The sequence below is a fragment of the Manis pentadactyla genome, chromosome 5, assembly GCF_030020395.1.
Source record: "Manis pentadactyla isolate mManPen7 chromosome 5, mManPen7.hap1, whole genome shotgun sequence".
In the NCBI taxonomy this organism is placed as follows: domain Eukaryota; kingdom Metazoa; phylum Chordata; class Mammalia; order Pholidota; family Manidae; genus Manis; species Manis pentadactyla.
The window spans coordinates 122703090-122728555 of record NC_080023.1 but is presented as its reverse complement, the minus strand read 5'-3'; the positions used below and the strand labels follow the sequence as shown (position 1 = coordinate 122728555).

At 37.9% G+C, this 25466-nt stretch overlaps 2 protein-coding genes across 5 annotated transcripts in view; one reads left to right on the top strand and one right to left on the bottom strand.

The window, feature by feature from the left end:
• The window catches only part of NAA15 (N-alpha-acetyltransferase 15, NatA auxiliary subunit), a 129743-nt gene extending 118987 nt beyond the window's left edge, over positions 1-10756 (bottom strand). For 2 of the 3 annotated variants that reach the window (XM_036929085.2, XM_036929151.2), the window contains exon 1: positions 10410-10754. In XM_036929085.2, coding sequence (XP_036784980.1) covers positions 10410-10463 — 54 coding nt within the window. In that variant the 5' untranslated portion in view covers positions 10464-10754. Of the gene's footprint in view, positions 1-10409 lie in introns of all 3 variants that reach the window. The other variant, XR_008997869.1, reaches the window with a different exon arrangement.
• Positions 10757-10846: 90 nt separating this feature from the next.
• On the top strand, positions 10847-18667 carry NDUFC1 (NADH:ubiquinone oxidoreductase subunit C1). Of its 2 annotated transcripts, XM_057502627.1 has the most exons (5): positions 10847-10928; positions 15236-15415; positions 15925-16028; positions 17483-17560; positions 18527-18667. In XM_057502627.1, the coding sequence occupies exons 2-4, from the start codon at positions 15349-15351 to the stop codon at positions 17540-17542; spliced, it is 231 nt and encodes a 76-aa protein (XP_057358610.1). In that variant the 5' UTR covers positions 10847-10928; positions 15236-15348; the 3' UTR covers positions 17543-17560; positions 18527-18667. The 2 variants fall into 2 exon arrangements, with proteins under 2 accessions (XP_057358610.1, XP_036785389.2); XM_036929494.2 differs by lacking the exon at positions 10847-10928 and having other exon boundaries at positions 15225-15415.
• The last annotated feature ends 6799 nt before the right edge of the window (positions 18668-25466 follow it).

Genomic DNA, 25466 nt, shown 5'->3' with positions numbered 1-25466 from the left:
CTGTTCACTATGTAACTTATTCATTATGTAAGAATTTGTTCTCCATGTAAGAACTTGTTTGTTATGCCTCAGAAGATTGGAGACTGACGAAAATTAGGCTTGGGGTGGATTAATGATTGTGCATTGAGCATTGACTTCCCTATACAGAATTTTATTGTCGTTAACAACCATTTGATCAATAAATATGAGAGATGCCCTCACAAAAAAAAAAAAAAAAAATAGAAAAAAGGAAAAAAAAGGACAGACTTCCAATGGTAAAATAAATAAGTAACCGGGATGTAATATATAGCATAAGGAATATAGTCAAGATATTGTAACAGCTTGGTAGGGCGATAGCTGGAACCTAGAATTATGTATATAAATGTTTTACCACTGTGTTGTACACTTGAAACTAATGTAATGTAATATTGTGCGTCAACTACCCTTCAATAAAAAATAATTATTATAAAAAAAAAAAAAGAACATAAGGGCTGTGAACATTCCCTAGGAATGGGTTGTTTTAATTTGTCTGATTTCTCTCAGACTGTTCAAGTTCAGTTGGACAATATCCACCATATGATAGATAAGTTTTCACAAATGCCTAAGGTGCCTAACTGGTTTTCTTGGTTTCACTGGAGATGGCTGGTAATTACAGGTATGCTTTGGTTATGTAACTATACTTCTATTATGTTAATGTGTGTGCGCAATTTAAGTAGTAGCTTAAAACCTATACATGTTGAAGTTACTCTACAAGAAGATATGTCAAAGAAATAATCAATCTTCCCATGTTTTCTGCCGCCTGCTACTTCTATAGCTTTTCTTCTTCCTTCCTAATCACAACCCTTAAATAGAATTCGTGCCTCATATCAAATTTACCGAGTATCATAATTCTTCCAAGTGGTAAAGATACCTCAAGACAAATGCTGGGCATAGAAGCTACAGGGCATAAATATGCAAAGAAATAAAAAGCTAACCATTTCAAACAAGGCTTCTCTCTCACTTACCAACTTTACATTTCCCTGTATGGCCCCGGAAGATGACTGGTTAGCCAGAGACGGGTAAGATTCCTCAAGGGAGGAACAATCTAAGACAGGCACAGTCGCAGGGGGGTCATCAGGTGAGAAATTGGGGATCAACAGAGGTGAGGCTTAGAACCTCACCCCCCCCTGTTCTGAGAGAAATCTTCTGCATCCGTGGATGTTTTATTGCCCTGGTCTAGCTTGGATTAACACATAGTCTACAGGCACACACCTGATCATCTACATTTGCTCTCTTACAACACTAAACTATGTTTTCTACCTTTATCTTGTATCTACCTACCACTTCAGCATTTTATTAAAAATAATAATAATAAAGAGAGAAGAAACGTGGTATCCACATATAAATCAAGTATAAAAATCAAATGAGTATTCATATTTGAACTGACTGTTTATAGTTCATAATGCATGAGCAAAACCGAAGGTTTCTGTGATGGCTGCCCTTGTACTGTTCACCATGTAAGAACTTATTCACTATGTAAGAATTTGTTCTCCATGTAAGAACTTGTTTGTTATGCCTCAGAAGATGGGAGACTGATGAAAATTAGGCTTGGGGTGGATTAATGATTGTGCATTGAGCATTGACTCCCCTATACAGAATTTTATTGTTGTTAACAACCATTTGATCAATAAATATGAGAGATGCCCTCACAAAAAAAAAAAAAAGTATACACTTCCAATGGTAAAATATTAAGTAACCAGGATGTAATGAATATAGTCAAGATATTGTAACAGCTTGGTATGGTGATAGCTGGTACCTAAAATTGTCATGTATATAAATGTTGAATCACTATGTTGTACACCTGAAACTAATGTAATGTAATACTGTGTGTCAACTACTCCTCAATAAAAAATAATTATCTACAAAAAACAAATATGAGATCAATTCGGTGAAAAGGCTATAATTCTTAATAGACTACACTTACAACAGAGCAAGTACTAATACACATGCTTTATTTCCAGGCACTTTCCTACCTATCTCACTACCTGATCTGTGAGCCATGTCAGAAAAATGCTGTTTTTCTCTTTTCACTCAGATTTGTGAACCGAGTCTTTTAATTAAAAGGATGAGGGCAAAAACAAAGCAGAGCCAGAATTCAAACCCAGAATCTTTCTATTCTTTCCACACCAGGCTTCCTCCATTGAGCATTAAAATCGTTTCAAATCATAAATTTAAGAAATGAGTAACATTTTATTTCATTTTTAAAACTTTACTCAGTCTCCCCACAAAAAATCTTTATCATGAATTAGCCTGAAACTTTTGATACAGAGTACAAAACTTCTCATAACAAAGAAAATGTTGAAAGAAATTTAAGTCTCCTTTAGCGCCAAGATGGCAAAAACTGTGACACTAACTCAGTAACTAGATGCAAGAAATAGTAGTAAATATAGTAAAAGTAATAAATAAGACTATTAGTAAATAGTCACACTTCAGCATGAAGAGCTACCCAAACCCAGGCTGTGTGATATCTACTAGGTTAGATAATGTACAGTCAATTCTGCTAAAACGCTTATTTTGAAAACACACATTTGCTCCAACACGACTGATAAATTAGGGTATATTTTGAGCCTAGTAAATTTCAAATTTCATGTTTGCTTTTGTGGGATTTTGTCCACCAGAAGCACTAGGTGAAGGAGAAAACTGCATTCGGAATGAGCCACACAGGCCTGTCCAACACAGACGTACAACTCTACCAGTTTACTTTGTGTGTTGAGCCACACCCATTCACATCCGGTGTTACAAGTTTCTCTCAGATTTCGAACAACATTCCTTCCATCACTTCACAATAATTCATGTGCTACAGACCTTCTGACACCCACTTCTACAAGCAAAGTTCAGGTCTTTTCCAAGGTAAAGTGCAGTATTTACACTGTAGTATTTATGTATTTGTTAACCATTTAACATATGTGAAACTTTGCTATCATTTTTATTAAGTTGTTATCTTTGGTCACTAACGAAAATTTTATGTGTTGTGCCCAACCCCTTATTTCCCATAAACCCTGAGGTTTTTATTGAACACTCCTGCATAGTGAAGTGACTTTTAGGAACACACATGTCCAAATACAGCACAACTGACTGTATAGAAAGCAATTAGAAATACACTTTAATCCTAAATATTGGCTATACTTATTATAATTTTCTCAAAGGAGTGATATAAGATTTATATCATCTAACATGTAAAAAAGCCTAGCATAAAATCTAGCTCAAAATAGATACTCAATAAATGTCAGTTTACTTCACTTTCCCTCTCTTACAGATTCTGACTCAGTTTCCCAAGCATGATTCCCAAGAATTCAAAGATGATTGATATTGTAATCTCCAATGAGATCTGTCTGAAAAATAAATAATATTAAGTGGAAACCATTATCATAAGAGGGGAAATTTTTTTTTTAAGTGGAACAATAACCATTTGTGGAAGCAGACCACCAACCCTAAGGTTTTGTTTCCCCAGGTCTATATTTTTAAAAGCAAACTTTGATTTCTCCTTTATATACAATAGTAAGATAACAAAACTCTTTCAGATAACATATAGGAATGCTTAAAGAGTCTCCTCTATAATAAAATCAAATGGAATCTTTAAGATTAAAAATATCACTGGTTACAAATATGATTATAATTTCCTCAATAGGTCTTAGGAGAAATTTCAATTAATCTCAACTAAAAGTATATTCCTAATGTTTTAACCAAAGAACATTTCAGTGAAATAGAATATATCAGGTAACAAAAACATTAACCTATCACTGATTAAATATACTGCAATTTTTATTTTACTTCTAAATAGCCGAGATTGCTCATATTGATAAAATTTTAAAGAATGATTTATAATTCCAAATTAAGTAGTGAACAATATAATTAATATCTTAACTATGGGGGAAAAGCCATATGCAACAAATTAAACTATTTTTTTAAACTTACAACTTCAACACAAACTTGTATAGCATGTATCATAAAACAGCTTAGATATAAGTGTACAGCTGACATTCCAGGAAAATTCCCAAAGTCAATCATGGCACAAAATTCCCACTGCTCCACACCCTAATATTTATACTAAGAGCCATCACTCTTGGTATATAGTTTTAAAAAAACCTCTTCACTTGCTCTTCTTCCCTTCAGCACTGGCAAACAACATTCTTTTCAAAACCACTTTTTCACTAACAATCTTAAGTTTTTCTCTCTTCAATAAGGCTGCTGCCTATAAAGAGAGCAAAGCTGTACTTAGATATGAATGCTGATGGTTAGGTTAGTGATTAGTGAAAAGCTGCTCTGTTACAGCAGCTTCCAAACATACCTTTTCTAATTCCAAGAGTTTAACTTGATTTTTAAATTACATGAAAAAAAATTAACTCACAAAGCAACTCTAAACTAGGATTTTTTTCCTTCTAACATTTTATATTCCTGTTTCAGAATACATATAGTGGTTCTCACCCCTGACTCTGTGTCATAATCAATTGTAGAGCCTTAGGAAACTACAGATGCAGAGCATTACTGAGTCAGCAAGCTCCTCACAACAAACATCCTCATTTAATCCAGATGCCATTTTTCCTTCAGTGCTAAAACAACCAAAAATGAATAAATTAAAATTTCTTCTTATTATGTTTCTGATGGGAGAGAAAAGCCATGTAAACAAACTAATACTATAATTCATTCTGAAGTGAAACTTCCAAGGTCTTACCGGGTAGTACAGGTTCTGCCTGACACCTACAATTACCTCATACACTAATGCACTCCACAAGGGCAAGGCCCAGTTTCATTCCCTCCTCCAAAAATCTTTATGCAAACATACAACCCAAAGATCTTTCTCTCTTGCCTGTAGTCAATGTTTTAACACTCATTTCATACAAAAAATACTTACTAAATATCTATTATGGTATATTATTCTAACCAATAGGGGTATAGCAATTAATTAACAAAGTCCTTATTCTCATAAAACCTCCATTTATGCATGTCAGATGGTAGTAAGTGATACGGAAAGAAAGCCAGGAAGAAAATAAGTTGAGTTGAAGAGGACTTCTGGAAGAGGTCAAGGAAGGCCTCTATATTGCATTTAGAGGACATCTGAGCAGAATTCTAAAAGAAGAAATGAGCCATGCAGGTATCTAGGGAAGAAAATTCTGAACAGTTGTTTGCATATAATCCTTTATGTGACCTAGCTTATGTCCAAAAACACATTTATGAACACAGAAGGTATATCTAAGTCAATGTTCTGTGAGAACTGTGTTGTCAGAAGCAGAAATATTAAAGGAAATAAGAATGCACACTAAGCAAAGAGATCCCTTCAGTTAAGTCCGGTCAGCCAGTAGCTCTCCAGTCCTCCAATCATATCTGCTTCATGGAAACTGTCTTTTAACCAGCACTGCAAAGTAATAGTTGGGATGGAAACTCTATTATCATCATCAAATAACTTGGTTTGTGTAATGACCCAGGACTGCAAGGCTTTGAAATACCTGCAGAATTGGACATTAAGTTCAGTTCCCTAACTAAGCTTCTGTCTGCTTTTTTTGAACATAACAGTGTTGTCTACTACTATTGAAAACTAAACTGTGGTCAGTTATTTTTTTTTTTACTGAGTACTATATTCTCCAAATCGCCTGCATAAAGAAGTTTTGCTAATCCAAAAATCATTTTTGAAACGTTTCAGGTTCCTAACACGATAAGGCATTTAATAAAAAAAAAAAGCTTTGTCAATTTAAATAAAAGCATATCTTTATTTGTTCAGTGATACTATACCCACTTTCAGAAAGGATTTATTTAAGGCAGAAAAGAAAAGGAAAAGAAACCAGTGAATTTGCCACATTGTGAAAAGGTTTTTTTCTCCTAAGATTTTTATACTTTTTTTAATAAAGTATTTTGTGTAAGTTTTTAAGAATATGGTATATTTACAGCATAGCAAAACAATTCGATTTTCTAGTATGCTTTTAAGAAGAAATGTGTTCTAGTTTAGACTTTTGATAATCTACAGTGTACAGAAGAAAGGGGGCCTCAAAGAAAGTAAAACTTTGTTTCCTTTTCTTGTTTTTGCTTTGTTTATATGCATTCTAAACACATGCAATATAGGCAAAAGTTTATTAAAACCAATTCAAGATTACTGTCCACACGGTTGCAAAACTAAAATTGTTACACAAGTTTAAATCAGCTGACCTCCATGTACATGTGGAAATCTACCTGTTTTTAACAATTCCTAATCTTAATTTCATCTCCAACTAAATCCAATCTAAGTATCATTAACTGCATTTTTTCACTACCAATAAACATATGAAATAATTTACCTACTATATGTGTATCCACCTAATAATCTTAACAGCTCCTTTACCTGCCCCATTCCTCTTCCCTAAGAGTTAAAACACCACACAGGTGTGGTGTTAGTGTCCTAAACAACAAAAAGTTTGATTCCCAACTAACACTTAGCTGTTAACCTTAATCTCAGTCTGTTTTCTTACTAAGTATATCCCCACCTTATGTTCCAAGGATAAAGCAAGTGCACCTGTCCAAAAATGGGAACCATTCCACATATGGCAGTTTGAATTTAAATTTAATTTATACTCAGTTCCTCAATTGTACTAGCCATGTTTCAAGTGTACAATAGCCATATGTGGCTAATAGCTATTATATTGGACAGAGCAGATAAAGGACATTTCCATCACCACAGAAAGTTCTGTTGTACAATTAGAGGGTAAGTTTTCAGTAAATCACAAACATTATCACCACGCTACACTAACTTATCATTTTTCTAGGAAAGAAAGATTCTGAGACTTTTAACAAACAACATAAGTCATTCAGGCAAAAGTCCTAAAATAGATTAACGATATATGGTATCTTAAGTACTCCCAACTTAGATGTTTTTTCCTTATACGTCACATTAAGATCTGAAGAGAAAAAAGAGAAGAGAGCAGCAGCAGCAAGTCACCAACCTAGCAACACCTGATGACAAAGCATTAGGGTTTGCCCAGCTTTTCCAAGTGGGCTGAAATCTAAAAAGGACTGTATTTCATTATATCTTGGCAACCTCATTTTTCCTACCCTTAATCAAGAACCTGAGAAACTGGCATAAAGATCTGATAATGTTCTTCAAGCTACTTAGATAAACAGCATCAGAAGTACACAAAGTCACAACTTTCTAATGACTTTGTTTTACAAACTGTTAAAATACTGCATAATCACAACAAACACAGTGCTTCTGGCAAACACAAACAACTCTTCTTTAAGCTGAACTCCTGCATAATATAAAAAGCTCATCCTCAGCCCCTTCTCTAGACAAATTATAGACAAGACACACTTCGCAGACATTCTGACCAACTAATGACAATGCTTTAGTAAGAAAACAGTAAGCTACTGTAATATGGAAAAAAAGGCCAAATGTGCAACAAAACGGAATTTTAGGTATTAACCCAACTAGGACAAGCCAGGTTCATACACTACAGAAACTGACATTTTTGCAAACTGATGTATAAACCAGTTTTCCTTGAAAAATTAAGGCAAAAATATACTTCATTATTTTGAAATCAAGGTTTCCAATTAAACAAAAAAAACTAAATTCATTCCCTACACAAGTTTACTACAAAACAAGTATAGTACAAGTAGCAACTCAAAAACTGAATGCTGCTGGAATGCTAACAGTTACCAAGACAGCAAACTTGATTAAAGGCATTGGAGTGTGCCCCACTTTTCCTTTAATGGGGTGGGGGTGGGGATGGGGGGACAGAGACGGTTTTACAGGGATACAGACACACCTTAAAATCAAAAAGCTTACTATAAAAACTGAGGAAGCTCCCCCCAACCCCCAAAAAAAAAAAAAAAACCTGAGGAAGGCAAAACAATTTTGAAAAACACTAACTCTACTTTTTTAATATTTTCATTCCCAATATAAGAGAACAGTAAGTACATTATATCCCTTTCCTTTCACTGAGTGGTTTTCACATTTTTTCCTGTAATACACCTTACCACAATTAATCCTCTGGCACTTTGATTTTAGCAATGAACTTAAAGGTTCTGCCACACTTTCCACGAAAAAAATACTGGTTAAGATGTTTAATCAAAAAATCCTTTTCTATGAATGATTAAAAACAAACTGTTAAGTACATCCTTATCACAGAATTCTCCTCTGAATAAAATGCAACAAACTGATAGACCCAACAACTTGGATGAATCTCAAGTCAATTATGTTGCATAAAAAAGGCCAACCCTAAAGTTATATACTGTATGATTCTTTCTAGTAAACATTCTTGAAATGTTACAATTATAGAGAGTACAGCGTAGCAGTCATTGCCAGAGTCTGAGGATGGAAGGGATAGGAGGGAAGAAGGGCATGGTTCTAAAAGGGCAACAGAGGGATCCTTGTACTGATGGAACTATTCTGTATATTGACTGTACTGGTGGTTATGTAATCTACACATGTGACATCACTGCACTGAACTAAATACACACACCAATTAGTACAAGTAAAATGGGAAAATATATGTAAGACTGTCTCAAGGTGATACTACAGTTTTGCGAGGCATTAGCATTAGGGAAACTGAGTAAAGGGCACAAGGGATATCTCTCTGTATTACTTCTTAAAACTACATGTGAATCTACAGTTACGTCAAAACAAAAAGGTTGCTTTTTTTAAAAGTGCTACCCTAACAATTCAGAGTTTGAGAATGAAATGGTTATCACCCAATTTTAGGGAAAGATGGTTAAATGGTATTACAGTTATACAGAGGAATGTCCTTATTCTTAGCAGATGGCTGCTGAAGCATTTAGGGATGAAGTATTATGTCTACATCTTTTAACTCTTACCTGTATCTGGGAAAAGAGAGAAAGCAAATCTGGCAAATATTAGACTTAGGTAAAGTGTTTATGAATGTTCCTTGTACTCAATTGTTTAGCTTGAATTTTTTCAAAATAAAAAGTTGGGGAGGAAGAGTAAAGAAAACCTATCTTAAAGTTATGTTACAGTCGAACCTACACATCAATTAATTTTTTAAGAGGTTTAAAAATAGATAAATTGGTCTGGTAAAACTATATTGTCGTCTCCCCTATACTGCCATTAGTCTTAAAAAATTGGCAGAAAGGATTTCAAGGTAACTAAAAGTTACATGGCCCTGCATGTGACTTTTTGATATTTTTAACATGAATTGACTAAATCTATATACACAGGTATATTTCTGTAAAAATCAAAGGTAGTTCAACATGGATTACTCTAATTTCTAGAAAAATTGGATCCCTAGAATTTAATAAATTAAAATTGCAAGAGAAAAAGCTAACACTTTCATATACTCCAAATTTTAAAAGTCTTAAATTTGGCAAATACTGTGAAATAATGTGAAGTTAATTCCTTCACAAAAGAAATTTTTGCATGCAAGGGGCAACCCACACGCTAAATACCAAACAAAAATGCGCTACAATGTATTAACTATAGTACTAAAGCTAAAAGGCATATTTCACAATGTAAAGTCCCTCCAAAAGTTATTGCATTTTATGGTACTAAAAAAATGCAAAGCTGCACACATCTGAAATGTAGGGAATAAATGAGTTTGAGCTAGCGTCAAGAAGATCCATCTCAAAAGTTCTTATATTGTCTTTTCTCTGCTGCTAAATTCTTGCATATGTACAGACTTCAGTCTTAAAGAAAATCCGTATGCGAAGGTCTCATCTAAAAGCTCTAAACTTTTCACTTCCAACCGGACCGCCTTCTCGGCAAGGAGCCCCACCTCCAGAGCAAGGTTTTGGGGTGGGGCTGTTTCCCGCTCGGAAACTAAAAAAAAATAAATGTCTCTTCCCTACTCCAGAAAGGAAGGAAAAAGAGAGGCCGACTTGTAGACTCAAATATACAAGTGACTACAGGAGGGAGTTGTTTAGAAAGCTTCCCTCCCTCCTCCCAAGTCATCCAGTGACCCTGGGCCGAGCCGGTACAGGTGAATACGAAGAGAAGGGAAAGAGGGAGGGACGCACAACGGAGAGAGAGCCGCGCTTGGTCAATGAATGAGCTGTGCCGCATCCACACCACCTGTTCCTTCCAGGGATGCCACCCCAGACTGCCGGCAGCGTTCCCGTACCACCTGGGCCATGACTTCTTTCCGTATGGACCTCTTCCCTCCTAAAGGCCAGGCCTCTGCTCCCTGGACTGCAGGCGTATGAAAACCCACAGTCTAGAAGCTAGGAGAACGGGGCCTAGTCCGGAACCACGGCCTCCGAAGCGTGGGGTCGGGAGGAGGAAGCCCGTGGACCCGGGCGCGCGGGCCGAAGTGGGAACCGTAGGGAGCGGGACCAGAGAGTGCATTCGGCCTGTCTACGAGTGCGAAGGCGGGGTCCCGGGCGGGGGTGGCTCAGTGACCGGCCTGCCGAGGTTAGGAGTGACAGGCCCACGTACAGGCGAACTCCTTCCCACTGCTTGCCCGGAGCCTCACACTTACCAAGATCCTCTTGAAGAGCGCATTCTCCTTGGGCGGGAGGCTCACGGCCGGCATCGTTCCGGCTCCTCCCGCTGCTCCCGCCACCGCCCGGCTCGGTCAGTCTGTTTGTCCGACCGCCGCCGCAGCCGCCGTTCCCTGGTTGCTTCAGCCTTGATTGCACCGATTCACCACCGCCAGCAAGCCTCGGGTGTCACCGCGTCTCCCTACCCCGCAAACACTTTCCCCTCGTTGTCTTTTTTCTTTTCTCACTTAACGTTGCCGCCGCCTCCCCCCACACGGATCTCCGTCGGTAGTTCACGTGGTAACTGAACAGACCGACAGAAGCAGCCAAAATGGCGGACGCAGAAGGTTTTCCCACCCGGGTCACACCTCCTAGCACGCAGGCGCGATGACCTCCTTTCCCCACCTCCTCTGTCCTGGAGCTTGCTGGGAAATCTGGAGGCCCGCCCAGCTGGCGGAGAGCGTGAGGATCGCGGTAGGCTGCGCACGTCCTTGCGGTGCATGCAGAAGGGTTTGGAGGTGCTGAGGGAGAGGGGAGGGTATACGTAACTTCGTTTCCCATTGCCTCCACATCAAAAATAGCCTTTCTGCTTTCATTCTTTGGGTAGACTCTCCCAGACTGATCACAGTTTGAACCTGCAATGCTAAATGCAGGTATTCGAGAATTGGTCGTGGAGGAAGTGCCTCAACAGCAGACGCGGAAGGGAAATGCAGGCTTCACCTTAGTGGGAACTTCTAACAGAGAGGAGAGGGCTTAATGGAGTCTGAAAGTGTGAAAGAGCTTGACTAATTAAATGGGCCGGCTGGGGTATCGGTGATTTATTACTTAAGATGAGCGTGGAAAGTAGTCAGGTCCGAAGTGCCATATTTGCACTGCCAAAGAAGCATTTGAAGGTTAAAGTGTGTTTTTATTTCGACTGGGTCCATGCAATGCAGGGTTCACGCCTGTATTAGTCACCTTGGGATAGGGAACAGTTCAGGGACACTGATTCCCTGGAGCGGGCTTCAAGCTAATACTTAGTGTGTGACTCATTGAACTTCCCATTACCAAAAATCCTCAAATCTTAGAAGCTGAAGAGTATTTGGCAAGGTTGCTAGAGAACTGCTGCAGCAGGCGAGGTCAGACCAGGTAGATACCCAGTAGGACCAATCCCACACACGGACGTAAGTCATTTCATTAACACTAGAATTAGCAGTAAAAGCTATTTTGAAAATGGCATTGCATTGGTGGTCTACAATTTTTCACATCATATAAGCCATTTTTACCCATGATTATTTTTTATTATCCCTCTCCATGTCCTGAATTTCCATCCTTACCATTCTTTGCATCTTGAATCGTTGAATTATATGTGCAGTAGCTTCGCTCTTTAAAGAGTATTTACCCAGATATTTTACCATTTTCAGCTTGCTCTTCTTTAATTCTCCCTGGTAGGTAGGAGTCGAGTAAGGCTTCCCTGTGAAAAAATCTAGGACGAATACTTGGGTTTTGTTGCGGCTGTCTTGTAAGCCCCCATCCTTTTCCCTGAGTCATAAATAAGGTTTTCATAGTCAAATCCTGGAATTTCCTCAAAATCTGTGATGTCTCTTCAAAAATTAATTGAGAAAATTCTATCTACAGGAAGCAGTTTTGGAATATGGTTAGTTTTTTAACCTTAACTTTTTCTTAAAAGTAAAACTAAGAACAAACTTCGAATTCAAATTCATAAAAACATAAAAATATTTAGTGATAACCTTCAAGCTTCATTACCTCCAAGAGGTCTTTCTTTCAACTGTCTTAAGTATTAAAAGGTAGAAAAATTTTCTAACTTCAGGAGTTAATTTTAACTTAGCTACTAACTTGGGTCTCCACATCTCTGGTTTCACATCCAAAAGTCTTCACAGCAATATTATTTGCTGAGCTGTTATAAATTTCTCCTGTAAGTAATATACTATTTTCCCCTTGGGGGAAGAAAATTTCTGGTCTTTGAAACAAACTGTTTCCACCAGAAGCTGGGTACCTGAATAGACGAGCCAGCAATATAGTTGGGCAAATGTTATGGTCTTTTTGGCTGACAACAAAAAAATACCTATTTTTAAGATGTGGTGTATACTATTCTGAGTCAACATTTATCTGAGTCATATACTAATTATGCACTTACAGATAACAGTTGGACCACACATGACTCGATTGCCTGAACTCAAAAATAAAATTCTAATAAACCTGATAGAACACAACTTTTTGCCAAATCCAGATCCCATTTAACAGATGTACCCTATGAATGACAGCTATGTAGGAACATAGCCTACCAAGGAGAATTTTACTGCTAGTTCTACTGTTAATGAAATGATGTCTGTACGTGAGATTGGCCCTACTGAGTGTCTGTCTAGTCTGACCTCGCCTGCTGCAGCAGTTCTCTAGCAACCTTTTCAGATACTCTTCAGCTTCTAAGATTTGAGGATTTCTGGTAATGGGAAATTCAATGAGTCACAATACTAAGTATTAGCTTAAAGCCCGCTCCAGGGAATCAGTGTCCCTGAACTGTTCCCTACCGGAGATTAGATGATGATGATGATGATTTTATTCATCCTACCCAATGTATATGCATATTACTATTGTCAAAATGCTTCTTTCCCAAAAAAATAACTAAAAATAATCACTTACCTTGCAAAGTAATTCTATAAAGGAATATGTAGAGTGAAATGACTCACATCTTCATATATATAAGATGTTCTCTATTGACACATTTACATCTTTTTTAAATTTTTTAGAAATACAACATAGATTTATGTATTTGCCACCCAGATTTAACAAATGCTAACATTTTATTATTGTTTCTGATTGTTTTTTAAATAAAAACTTTCATCAGGAGCTCCATCCTACTCCAGATCCTGAATTTGATGTATAGTTTTCTCGTGCATCACAGATCAATAACCATATATGTAGTATGTTTACATTTTACACTGTTTTTAACCCTTGTTCCTCTTTAACACTCTTTGGGTGGTGTGAATTCAGTAAGATGTTTCCCAATGGAAAAATCTGGGACTAAAGCTCTGGTTTTCAAGCTAATTCAAATCTCCTCTCCCTTTGCCTGAATCATAAATAAGGTTTTAGCATTCAAATTCTGAAGATGATTAAATTAATGTCATGTAGCAACTTCTAACATATGAAGTTGCAATTGCTTCATTAGGATTCTTTTCAGGATGCAGTTTTCACCTACAGCTGCCTACTCCAAGTGTAGGGTTCCATCACCTCTAACATGCTGGGAGAAATGTGCTCATACTTCATCACTTTCCCAAAATACACACTAGTAAAAGGATACAGGACCACAAGGCTTTCCAGTTTGCTTACTTGCTCTGTAAGCTCTGACTAAACATGGTTTCTGTTCCAACTTGTTGGAAACTAGCAAAAGCTGTGTCAAGACAAGCTTCCAAGGGATGGTGTAGAAAGGATATGTGACTGACAGGTTGCTGAATGGACAAGAAGTCATAAAGTTGAGAACCAACAACTGACTCAGCGAATTAGTTGGGTGGTTTGCTTATTTGTACCATGAGTCCAGGAGGCTCAAACTAGCTTACAAATTATAAAGTGACTCACAGTTTGCAATCTAATCAGCCATCAGTTGCCCGTAAAAAGGAACCAGAAAGCATAGTACAATTGTTTTACTCTTTGTTCACAAATTTTGGATTGAGGTTTTTTTTCAATAACATTGCTAAAGAAAATATAGAAGGAAAAGATATTTGCTAACATTAATTTTGCTTTTAAAATGAACCTATATGGCATTATTTAAAGAATTAAAGTATAAAAATGTATTATCTCTTTAACCTACACATATTTTTACATGGTTTTCAGACATACTGAGAATTGAATGCACAAAAATATTGCTCAGTTGTGAAAGATAAAACCTTTTGGTCAGTACAATGTCTTTGATGGGCAAAAACTAGTTGTTTACAACTTCCAAACAAATTCTTAACTTCCCAGCGACCCTATATTATTAGTTTTACATTACAGATACAGAACTGAGGCATAGAGAGGTTAATTTGCCAAAAAATGAAAACAGCTAAAAAGTGGTGAGCAGGAATGGTTCTTTGAACTTGGCACTTTGACCCTGCTTACAGCTCAGGGCCTCAGGAACTGCCCAAGCCTGTTAGGTTTGGAGAGGTCACGTAACTTGCCCTGAGTCACCGGCAGCACCAGACAAGTCGTCCAGGACCTCCAGGTGATCTGCAAAGCCTCATGGCTTTTGTGGACCCGCAGATCCACAAAAGGATCATTAGATCTGAATCAGAAGACCTCGTCTGAAACCCAACTTTCCCAACTATGTGATCCTGAGCCTGTCATGTCACTTACCAGGATTCTTTTTTCCTCACAGGGTTGAGTCTTTACTCTGATGGTGCATGTAAACAGCCTTTGGGAACTGTATTTTCATTATGAGGTATAATATGTCACCTTGGATGGTTAGCTTTGAGCTTCATCTGTAAATGGAGGATGATAATCACCGCTGTAATGCGGTCACGGTGAAAATAAAATGAGGCAATGTAGATAACCATATATTGCATTAACCTGCAGTGCCTGGAACACGGAATTTAATCAAAATGCTAGTTAGGCAGCAAGACACTTCATTTCCAGTTTTCTGGCTTATGTAGGAAGATTTTACTAAATCTCTTGATGAGTGTCGCTGGGGAAGGCGTCTGAAGTAAACACTCAGAATACATACAAAGAGGTGGATACACCCACCTTTCCCCCCAGCTTGTAGTCATTTTCTTCCTAACCACACGTAACAGACCGGAGACTGAGACCCAGGGACCCGGAGTACCTGGCCGTAACTGCGATTCTGGGTTACCTCCAGGCAGCGGGCAGCGGGCGAAGTCGGCCCGCGCCTCAGCCCACCAGGGGGCGCTCGGCCGGGCGCCGACTCCGGGAGAGACGCAGCGGGAGGAAGGCGGAGCACGGCCCGGCAAGATGGCGCCGTCCGCGTTGTTACGCCCTTTCTCCAGGCTGTTGGTCCCGGCCAGGTTCCCGAACGACTGTGAGTGCTCCTCGTCGCACGGGCCGACCCGACCTCTCTGCCTGCCCGTCCCAGGGCGAACCCAGCCCGCGGGGCAGGGGGCGGCTGCCACCCAGGCTGGTCCTTCAGTGACCTGCGCGCGCCCTTGTCCCGGAACCCACCGCGTCCGCCGCCTCCCCGATTCTCGACTCCCTGTCACTCGCCGCCGACCCTCCAAATGCCACCCAACCCCTCTAGGTCTCTGCGAATGGACTTTGGGTCCTCCTGCCCACACTCTGCAGGTTGGGTCCTGCAGACGCTTCAAACCCTCCCGCCCCGCGCCGTCTGCGGGCCCGCAGAAGCCGGAGGCTGTGCAGGCTGCCTGGAGGGCCGGGCGACGAGCCTAGCGCCGCGCGTGGCTCGGGGCGAGTGACGTGACCTCTCCGAACCTCTGTGTCCTTGGCTGTTTGAAGTGGGGGGTCGAAGGGAAATTAAATTCAGTAATATACACATAAGCGTTAGGTTACAGACTCTTCCCTGACCCCTTTTAGCTCCCGTGCGGTTAAAGTTCTACGTTCGGGAGCCGAGACATGACAAACCTGACTGGCTCAAAGTTGGACTGACCTTGGGCACCTCCGTCTTCCTGGGGATCTATGTAAGTCTTTCCTCCCTTATGTTGTGCGACCCCAGCACAGCGGGGAGGAATATCCGTGTGAGAGTGAAATGTTTCTGAGCTCATCTCCCTTGCAATAGGATATTTATGTAATTGCTAATAACCTATTTCTCCGCGAGGGAAATCCCAAGGGAGAAAAACAAATATTAAGATTTCAGCGGCATTGAGAAAATACGATGTCGCAGAAATTTCTGTCATTCATTGTTACTTAGCATGGTTTTGTGATGAATGGCAGTTTAAATATTGATTGGCCTTTATTAATGAGGATGGAGGCTAGTTGGGGATTTATGAAGGCACCTTTTTCAAAAATCCACTGAGACAAACTATCAATGATCAAGCTATACAAATTAAATTCCACTAGACTTACAAGCCGTAAGATTTTTAATCAATATTTGTATGCATACCGGGTTGGAAATTGTACTTGGTGTATACCAGCTTTTTAAAAAAATCTTTACAGTATGCCAAATGTTTCACATGTAAAATTTCATTTAGTCTTTTCAACAACACTGTGTGGTAGCTACCGTTATCACTGACCTTTTACAGATGAAGAAAACACTTGGAGAAGTTAGTTTGCTGAACTAGTTCTCCTTGATCCCAGAGCTACACTGTAGACCACCGAAATACTGCCTATGTTTTTAAAAAGTGGACCCAAAGTATTTTAAATCTTTGTTTTGTTTCTCATGGGTTTGGGACTTCTCCACTGTCACCCACCTCCAAGTCTTAAATCTCTTTAGTTTGGATTTTCTCATGAAAACAGGTTCATTGACAGGGGAAAGAGTAAGAAATGTTGAAAAAGTCACTTACAACTTAACAGTAACTGATCCTTTCTTAGTAATATTTGTTATAATGAAATTTTATATGTTCCTAAAGTTTTTCTAAATGGAAGTTTAATTGCTGCTGGGAACTCTGATTGAAATTGTAGCTTTGATTGAAGCAGATGTCACCCTATATCCGCCATTGTTCCAGTTGCATATTCTCTGACAGTGATTCTAAGTGGCTGTTCTCCAAGACATCTAATTAATACACTATAGTTGGGGGATGGGATTAGTCATTCACTCACAGTATCAAACTTCTAAGGTTAGAAGATAATTACCCACCAACCAGCCTGGACCTCCATTTCAGAACCACCTTCCGCTTGGTTCTGTTGGTAGGGTATTCCGTTATATTATTTACCCACTGAATGAAGTGATTTATTTGGGAGAAGATGAATTTACAACGTTAAGGGTTGTCTTCTCAAATTTAGTATGTCAGATTGTAGTGAACACTTCATCATTTTTTGGACTTGTGCATCTCTTGACCTTTTTTTTTAATTAGAATAGTTGTAATTCTTTTGATCTACCCAAGTCCTCTTGCAAAATATAAGTATCATTGATTAGCCACCTCCTCTTTAACTTGTCAGGAAGATTACACTTCTAATTTTAACTTTTACCTTATAGCTCATCAAACAACACAATGAAGATGTGTTAGAGTATAAAAGAAGAAATGGATTGGAATAAACTTTTCAAACTAATAGAGTAAGTATGCAGCTTTATAGGATGAATAGATTATGCAAGTTAATGTGACCTCTATAATTAATGTATTTTGGTTGTTTTTTATTAGGTTTTTGCTTTTTAGCACCTATCTTCCTGTCTGTGACATATATATGAATTTCTAATACCTTAGCTCAAGCATTCATCTTACCATAATCATTTTTAATAAACATGCTTTAACTATGTTCAAAGAAAGTTATGTTTAAGGATGAAACCAAAATCATATTTTCTTAAATAATATTGCTGTACACAGTGACTTCATAGACCTTAGAACAAGTTATTCTTTATGTATGTATTTCTCAATGTCTGTCTTGTACCATACTTGAGTGTAAATTCCAAGAGAACAGTAACCCTGTCTATCCTAGTAATATGAACTGAGCAACTTGCCCAATGCCTGGCCCAGCTGGAGTTTAACATTTGTAGAATAGATGAATGTGTAAGGGCAGTAAATTGTCAACTTTTTTACTCTTTGACCATTTCATTATGATCATCACTACAACTAAGACCCAGTTGGGCAATTCTTAGTAAAACCCAGCTGTGAACAAGACAGGATACTCTTAGGTGATTTAAAAGAGAAAGTGCGTTTGTTTTTACACACACACACACAGACACACTGTATTTCTTAACATTCTTTTAAAGAAATCCTGTATTAAACCTTTTATAAAGTGACAATCACTTTTATAAATCTCAACTTTCATGAGTTAGGTTGATTAAAGTAGATTATTTACATCTACTCAATAAAAGTAGTAATCACTAACACTAACATACACTTTTTTTTAAACAACTTTCAAACCCAGCTGTTTAGAGTTTTTATTCTCCAAGATTTTTTGCTGCTTTTTCAATTAGTAACTACCTTGCCCATTTCACTACTTTAGGGAACAAACCAAAGAGATAAAAATGAAATAGACATTTAAGCCAAGTAGTTCTAATATTTTTTTCTCTTCATTCTAGGCATGCTCCATATAGTGATTGTAGCAATTCCTTTGGATTCACCAATCTGTTGAGTTGTGAAAGTGAGAGAAAAAGTTATACGTGAATATATGTCGTCAGCGTTTGTGTTTTGCATCATTAAATGAAAAAAATACCTCTGTATTGTTCAGATTATGTATGTTTTGACAATGTGTAGAAAATATTCTAAGCTACATTATTAGAAATATTTTGATATTGAGTATACCATCTGCTAACAGGGTCAGTGATAGTTAAGGACACACTGATAAGAAAACTTGTTAATGAGAGAGATTTTTAAATCACTGCTGAAGAATTTACTCCTTATATTTAATTTATAATCAAAACATTCTTTAGTTTGTCAGAGTGATCGAACTGTGTTATTTCTCAAAATTCAAAAAAGGCCAAATACTGTTTTCTAGAGGGACCATTTTGGTAAGTCAGGGAGTAAAGATATTTTATATTACCAGAATTTGTTCTGACTCCATTTCCTTGAATTTCAATGATTTTCATTTGGGTTACTTTTTTTTCATTACTACTTACAGTATCATGTTGCCCCTTGTTGCTAATATGACTTTCATCCAATGATTAGCTAACTCCTGACTGTTTAAATATAGAGGGGAGAAAGAAGAGGATTAATAAACACAAAATAAAATACACTTAATTTATCCCTCATCAAAACACTTTTTTGTGAATCAGTTAAAACTTCCCTATATGATACTTCATTCACTTATAATTTAAACACTTAGAGTACCATACATTAAAATTTTTTTATTTGTGTCTCCATTCTGATATTAAGTAGAAAGGTTTATTGCATTATAAATTGGTTTTGTGTGTTTGGCTCTGTCCAACACTTGTCAGAGATTCATGGTCCATTATTTTTGGAAGGCACTTCTGAACTTAGATTCAGAGTTACATCATTTCAGAATAATTATTTAATCCAAATTCAGTGAAAGATCAGATGTAACAGTAACTACTAAAACTGTGTCAATTTGGAGTCCTAGGTGATAGAGCTGGGAAGGACTTCAAGAGTCATATAGACCAATCTCATAATTTTACAAATGTGAAAAACAGAGGTGAAAAATTATTTGCTCAACATTGCTGTGGTAGGGAGAATAATGGACCCCCCAAAGGTGACTATGTGTATATGTTAGATTTTATGGCAAAAGAGATTAGGGTTACAGGTAGAATTAAGTTTGCTAATCAGCTGATGTTGAGATAGGGAGATTATCTTGTATTGTCTGGTTGGGCCCAAAGGAGTCACAAGGGTTCTTATAAAAGGAAGAAGGAGGCACAGAGTGTGTCAGAGTGATGCAGCATGAGAAAGATTCAACTGGTCATTGCTAGCTTTGAAGATGGAAAGGGGGTCAACAACCAAGGAATGAAAAGTCCAATTCTCCCCTAGAACCTGCAGAAAGGAACACAACCCTGCTGACACTTTGGTTTTAGCCTAGTAAGACCCATGTCAGCTTTCACCTACAAAACTGTAAGATAATAAATTTTTGTTTTAAACCAAGTTTTTTACACCATCAGGAGGAAACAAATGTTACATGGTAATAAGACCAAGAAGTCAGGTATCAACTTCCAATTTCAGGCACTCTCCTCTAAAAGAAACACTTAAAAAATGCACATCCCCAAGGGGAACAGAAAACTCTTAAGACAACTTGAAATCCTGGTAACTAGTAGCCTTAAGTGGAAGTAAAATAATAACCTTATTAATATCTGCTATATGTCAGGTCTTGAGAATATAGCTGCCCTGTGTGGACTTTCATCATAATTGTGTTTGTGTAACTCCAGGGGGAGCCGTTCCTGAAGCCCAGAGCTGTCCAAAACTTCTGCAATGATGGAATGTTCTGTCTGCTATCAGTACAATAGCCACTACTCCCATATGGCTCTTAAGCATTTGGAGTGTGATTAATGTGACTGAGTTTTAAATATTTAATTTTAATTAAATTGCCATATGGGGCTGGCTGCTGTATGGACAGCACAAATGTAGATTTTTCTGTGAGAAACACCTCCTAGAGTTGTGCCACATAGTGGTGCTGGTAAAATGCTCTCTAAATTTAATATTGAAACCCAACTTGAAATATGTTATACTAAAAAAAAGATTATGAGGATACAGAGTGACTCACAGACCCCAAGAATGGGAATGCACCTGGGCCAAGGAATAACGGGCCTGGAACTGAAATGTCATCTGAGTCTTGCCCTTGGCTCTTCTCTCTGCTGCATTTCCTTGCATACAGACCTTCTCTTCCCCAGGCCACATTGTAAAGAGAAGGCCATAGTCAATAATTCCTTGGTTTACATCTCAATTCAAAAAAGTCTCTGGACTGAACTAGAATCATTCTGATTTCTTAATTTCCAAGAGGAACTGTGGTCAAATAATGGTTCCTTTAGTGATGTAAAAGGAGAGTTTCCATGAAAAAGAGGATGCGTACAATATGTTACATCAAATATGGTGAAGTTTTTTATACATCAAAGTCAGGTAGACCATTTTCTGGTTCAGTGTCTGTGGGGTAGTCATTTAAATTACTTTCTTAAGTTGCCATGTTATAGGTTAAACTGTGTTTCTCGAAAAGATAACCTTGAAGTCTTAACCACCAGTATGTCAGGATGTAACCTTATTTAGAAATAGGGTAGTTGCTGATGTAATTAGTTAAATTCATACTGGAGTAGGGTGGGCCCTTAATGCAGTATGACTGGTATATTTATAAAAGAAGAGACAGAGACACAGGGAGAAGACAGCCATGATGGAGGCAGAGTATGGAGTGAGGTATCTACAAACCAAATATTACCCGCCAACATCAGAAGCTGAAAGAGGTAAAGCAGGATTCTTCCTTACAGTTTCAGAGGGCATGTGGCCCTGCAGACACCTGGATTTCAGTCTTCTAACCTCCAGAACTTTTGTTTTAAGCCATCAAGGTTTGTAATAATTTTTAATGGTAACCTTAAGAAAATAGTACAGAAATTAGGGAATCTCATGTTTACTACAGGATAAAAAGTGAATACATGAGAGTACTGAGTGACCACCAAGAACAGTTTAAGAATTTACTATCTTATTACCCTTTCCCTTTCATTTTATTTATTTTATTTTTTATTATTTTTTTATGATTTCCTTTGAGTTCATTTCTTCCTATTACAACAATTATTGCATTGTTTTTTGGTTTGTTATTCTTTTTAAGGTATCATTGATATACAATCTTATGAAGGTTTCACATGAAAAACAATATGGTTACTACATTCACCCTTATGATCCAGTATCCGCCCATGCCCCATTGCAGTCACTGTCCATCAGTGTAGTAAGATGCCACAGAGTCACTATTTACTTTCTCTGTGCTACATTGTCTTCCCCATGATCCCCCCAACACCATGTGTGCCAATCATAATATCCCTCAATCCTCTTCTCCCTCCCTCCCCACCCGCCCTCCCCCACCCCTCCCTCTTGGTAACCACTAGTCCCTTCTTGGAGTCTGTGAGTCTGCTGCTGTTTTGTTCCTTCAGTATTCTTTCCTTGTTATACTCCACAAATGAGGAGAAATATTTGGTACTTGACCTTCCCCACGTGGTTTATTTCACTGAACATAATACCCTCTAGCTCCATCCATGTTGTTGCAAATGGTAGGATTTATTTATTATGGGTGAATAGTATTCCAGTGTGTGTATATGTATATACCACGTCTTCCTTATCCATTTGTCTACTGATGGACACTTAGGTTACTTCCATATCTTGGCTATTAAAAATACTGCTGCAATAAACATAGTGGTGCATATGTCTTTTTTGAATCTGAGAACTTGTATTCTTTGGATAAATTCCTACAAGTGAAATTCCTGGGTCAAATGGTATGTCTGTTTTTAGATTTTTTGAGAAACCTCCATATTGATTTCCACAATGGTTGAACTAGCTTACATTCCCACCAGCAGTGTAGGAGGGTTCCCCTTTCTCTACATTCTCGCCAGCATTTGTTGTTCTTAGTCTTTTCAATGCTGACCATCCTTACTGGTGTGAGGTGATAGCTCATTGTGGTTTTAATTTGCATTTCCCTGATGATTAGTGATGTGGAGCATCTTTTTAGGTGTCTGTTGGCCATCTGTATTTCTTTAGAGAATTGTCTATTCATATCCTCTGCCCATTTTTTAACTGGCTTATTTGCTTTTTGGGTGTTGAGGTGTGTGAGTTCTTTATATATTTTGGATGTTAACCCCTTGTCAGATATGTCATTTACAAATATATTCTCCCATACTGTAGGATGTCTTTTCTGTTGATGGTGTCCTTTACCATACAGAAACTTTTTACTTTGATGTAGTCCATGTGTTCATTCTTGATTTTGTTTCCCTCGCCTGGGGAGATTTGTTCATGAAGAACTTGCTCATGTTTATGTCCAAGAGATTTTTGCCTATGTTTTTTCCTAAGAGTTTAATGGTTTCATGACTTACATTCAGGTCTTTGATCCATTTTGAGTTTACTTTTGTGTCTGGGGTTAGACAGTAATCCAGTTTCATTCTCTTACATGTAGCTGTCCAGTTTTGCCAACACCAGCTGTTGAAGAGGCTGTCATTTCTGAACCATTGTATATCCATGACTCCTTTATCATATATATTAAATGACCATATATGCTTGGGTTAATATCTGGACTCTCTATTTTTCACTGGTCTGTGGGTCTGTTCTTGTGCCAGTACCAAATTGTCTTGATCACTGTGGCTTTGTACTAGAGCTTGAAGTTGGGAAGCAAGATCCCCCTTGCTTCATTCTTCCTTCTCAGGATTGCTTTGGCTATTTAGGGTCTTTTGTGGTTCCATATGAATTTTAGAACTATTTTTTCCAATTTCTGTTGGTATTTTAATAGGGTTTGCATTGAATCTGTACATTGCTTTTGGCAGGATTGCCATTTTGGCAATATTAATTCTTCCTAGCCAAGAGCTTGGGATGACTTTCCATTTATTAGTGTCCTCTTTAATTTCTCTTAAGATTGTCTTGTAGTTTTCAGTGTATAAGTCTTTCATTTCTTTGGTTAGGTTTATTCCTTGGTATTTTATTCTTTTTGATGCAACTGAATGGAATTGTTTTCCTGGTTTCTCTTTGTGCTGGTTCATCATTAGTGTATAGGAATGCAACAGATTTCTGTGAATTAATTTTGTATCCTGCTACTTTGCTGGATTCAGATATTAGTTCTTGTAGTTTTGGAGTGGATTCTTTAGGGTTTTTTATGTACAATATCATGTCATCTGCAAACACTGACAGTTTGACTTCTTCCTGACCTATCTGGATGCCTTTTGTTTCTTTGTTTTGTCTGATAGCAGTGGGTAGGACCTCCAGTACTCTGTTGAATAAAAGCAGGGAGAGTGGGCATCCTTGTCTTGTTCCCAATCTTAGGGGAATAGCTTTCAGCTTCTCACTGTTAAGTATAAAGTTGGCTGTGGGTTTGTCATCTATGGCCTTTATTATGTTGAGGTACTTGCCCTCTATACCCATTTTGTTGAGAGTTTTTATCATGAATGGATGGTGAATTTTGCTGAATGCTTTTTCAGCATCTATGGAGATGATCATGTCGTGTTTGTCCTCCTTTTTGTTGATGTGGTGGATGATGTTGATGCATTGTCTCATTTGTACCATCCTTGCATCCCTGAGATGAATCGCACTTGATCATGGTGTATGATCCTCTTGATGTATTTTTGAATTGTTTGGTAATATTTTGTTGAGTATTTTTGCGTGTATGTTTATCAGCCTTTCCCTTTCCTTTTATCCAAACTTTTCAGGACATCAAAAGGGTGCTTACCAGGGCATTTTTAATTTTTTGCCAATATGTCTTCCTAGAACTCTTCTAAATTAATAAACTTCATATTTTTATTGGTCTGGTTGAAGTGCAGGTATAGTCTAAGAATTTGATGTTAAGAAAAACCTATTTCTGCCTTTCTGGAGAGCCTAGGAAATTACTCAGTCTGAAAATTGCTTTTAATTATATAACACTTAAACCTTGAATAAGTATGATTAATATTGCCATAGGGGACCCTTACAATATGTTTTCAAGACTAATATCATCTTTGTCCACAATCAAAATTAGGTGGAGTCCATCTTAAATAAGCTAACTTATCTCTGACCCTAGGTCTTTGTTTTCCAGCCCAGAAAATGTCAAGGATGCACTCAAGGGCAGCATTATAAACAATGTTAGTAACAGCTGGGAAATTATTGTCTTGAGCTTTACAGTGTCTTCTATAGTAAAGATCTAATGTTAAAATTCTCCTGTGTTTCGGAGAAACAGCTTGCCACAGAGTGGATTTGACAACCCTTTGATATGTCCTTTCTTGAGAAATGTCTCATCAAGATGTGAAAAGAGTTTGCCATCAATATGAAAAGCCACATATTCTACAGGAACAGTAGAGTAGGTAGGAAATTCCCTTTGATCCATGAGGCACTGAGCTTTTAAGATCAATAAGAATCTGGAGTCAGTGGTGCCTTTTACCTCACAGTTTGTGTCTCGCAGCTGGGATGGCCACATCCAACCTGAAGGACATGATATGCTCCCCACTGGATCTTACTACATGGTAAGATGGTAGAATACACCTACCTGTGTCTACTGAAAGGTAGCAAAACAGTAAGGGCCTTGAGCTTTGGCTTAGGCTGGAAGTCAGGATCTAGTACTGCTTCCTCCAACTAGCTGAGCATATTTCATACCTAATGTGCTTTAGAAGTCATATCAAACATGGGTGAAGGAATTATCCACAGTTTACTCAGACCAGTAAAACAGACCAGATACCAGATTCCCAAACTCGGGCTCCTAACCCCAGTATCATACTACCTCAGTTTTTGGGATAATCAACATTTCCTCACCTCAGGATTATTCAGAGGAAGTACAAAAATAGATGTGACAACAGTTTGGGAAAAGTTTTTAAAGCCAAATTATATATATACACACACACACACATATACATGTATGTGTATATATATGTT

Coding starts and splice junctions, on each gene's coding strand:
- NDUFC1 (XM_057502627.1), top strand. CDS start 15,349: ATGGCGCCGTCCGCGTTGTTACGCCCTTTCTCCAGGCTGTTGGTCCCG. Junction 15,416..15,924: donor GGCCAGGTTCCCGAACGACT/GTGAGTGCTCCT, acceptor GACCCCTTTTAG/CTCCCGTGCGGTTAAAGTTC. Junction 16,029..17,482: donor CCGTCTTCCTGGGGATCTAT/GTAAGTCTTTCC, acceptor TTTACCTTATAG/CTCATCAAACAACACAATGA.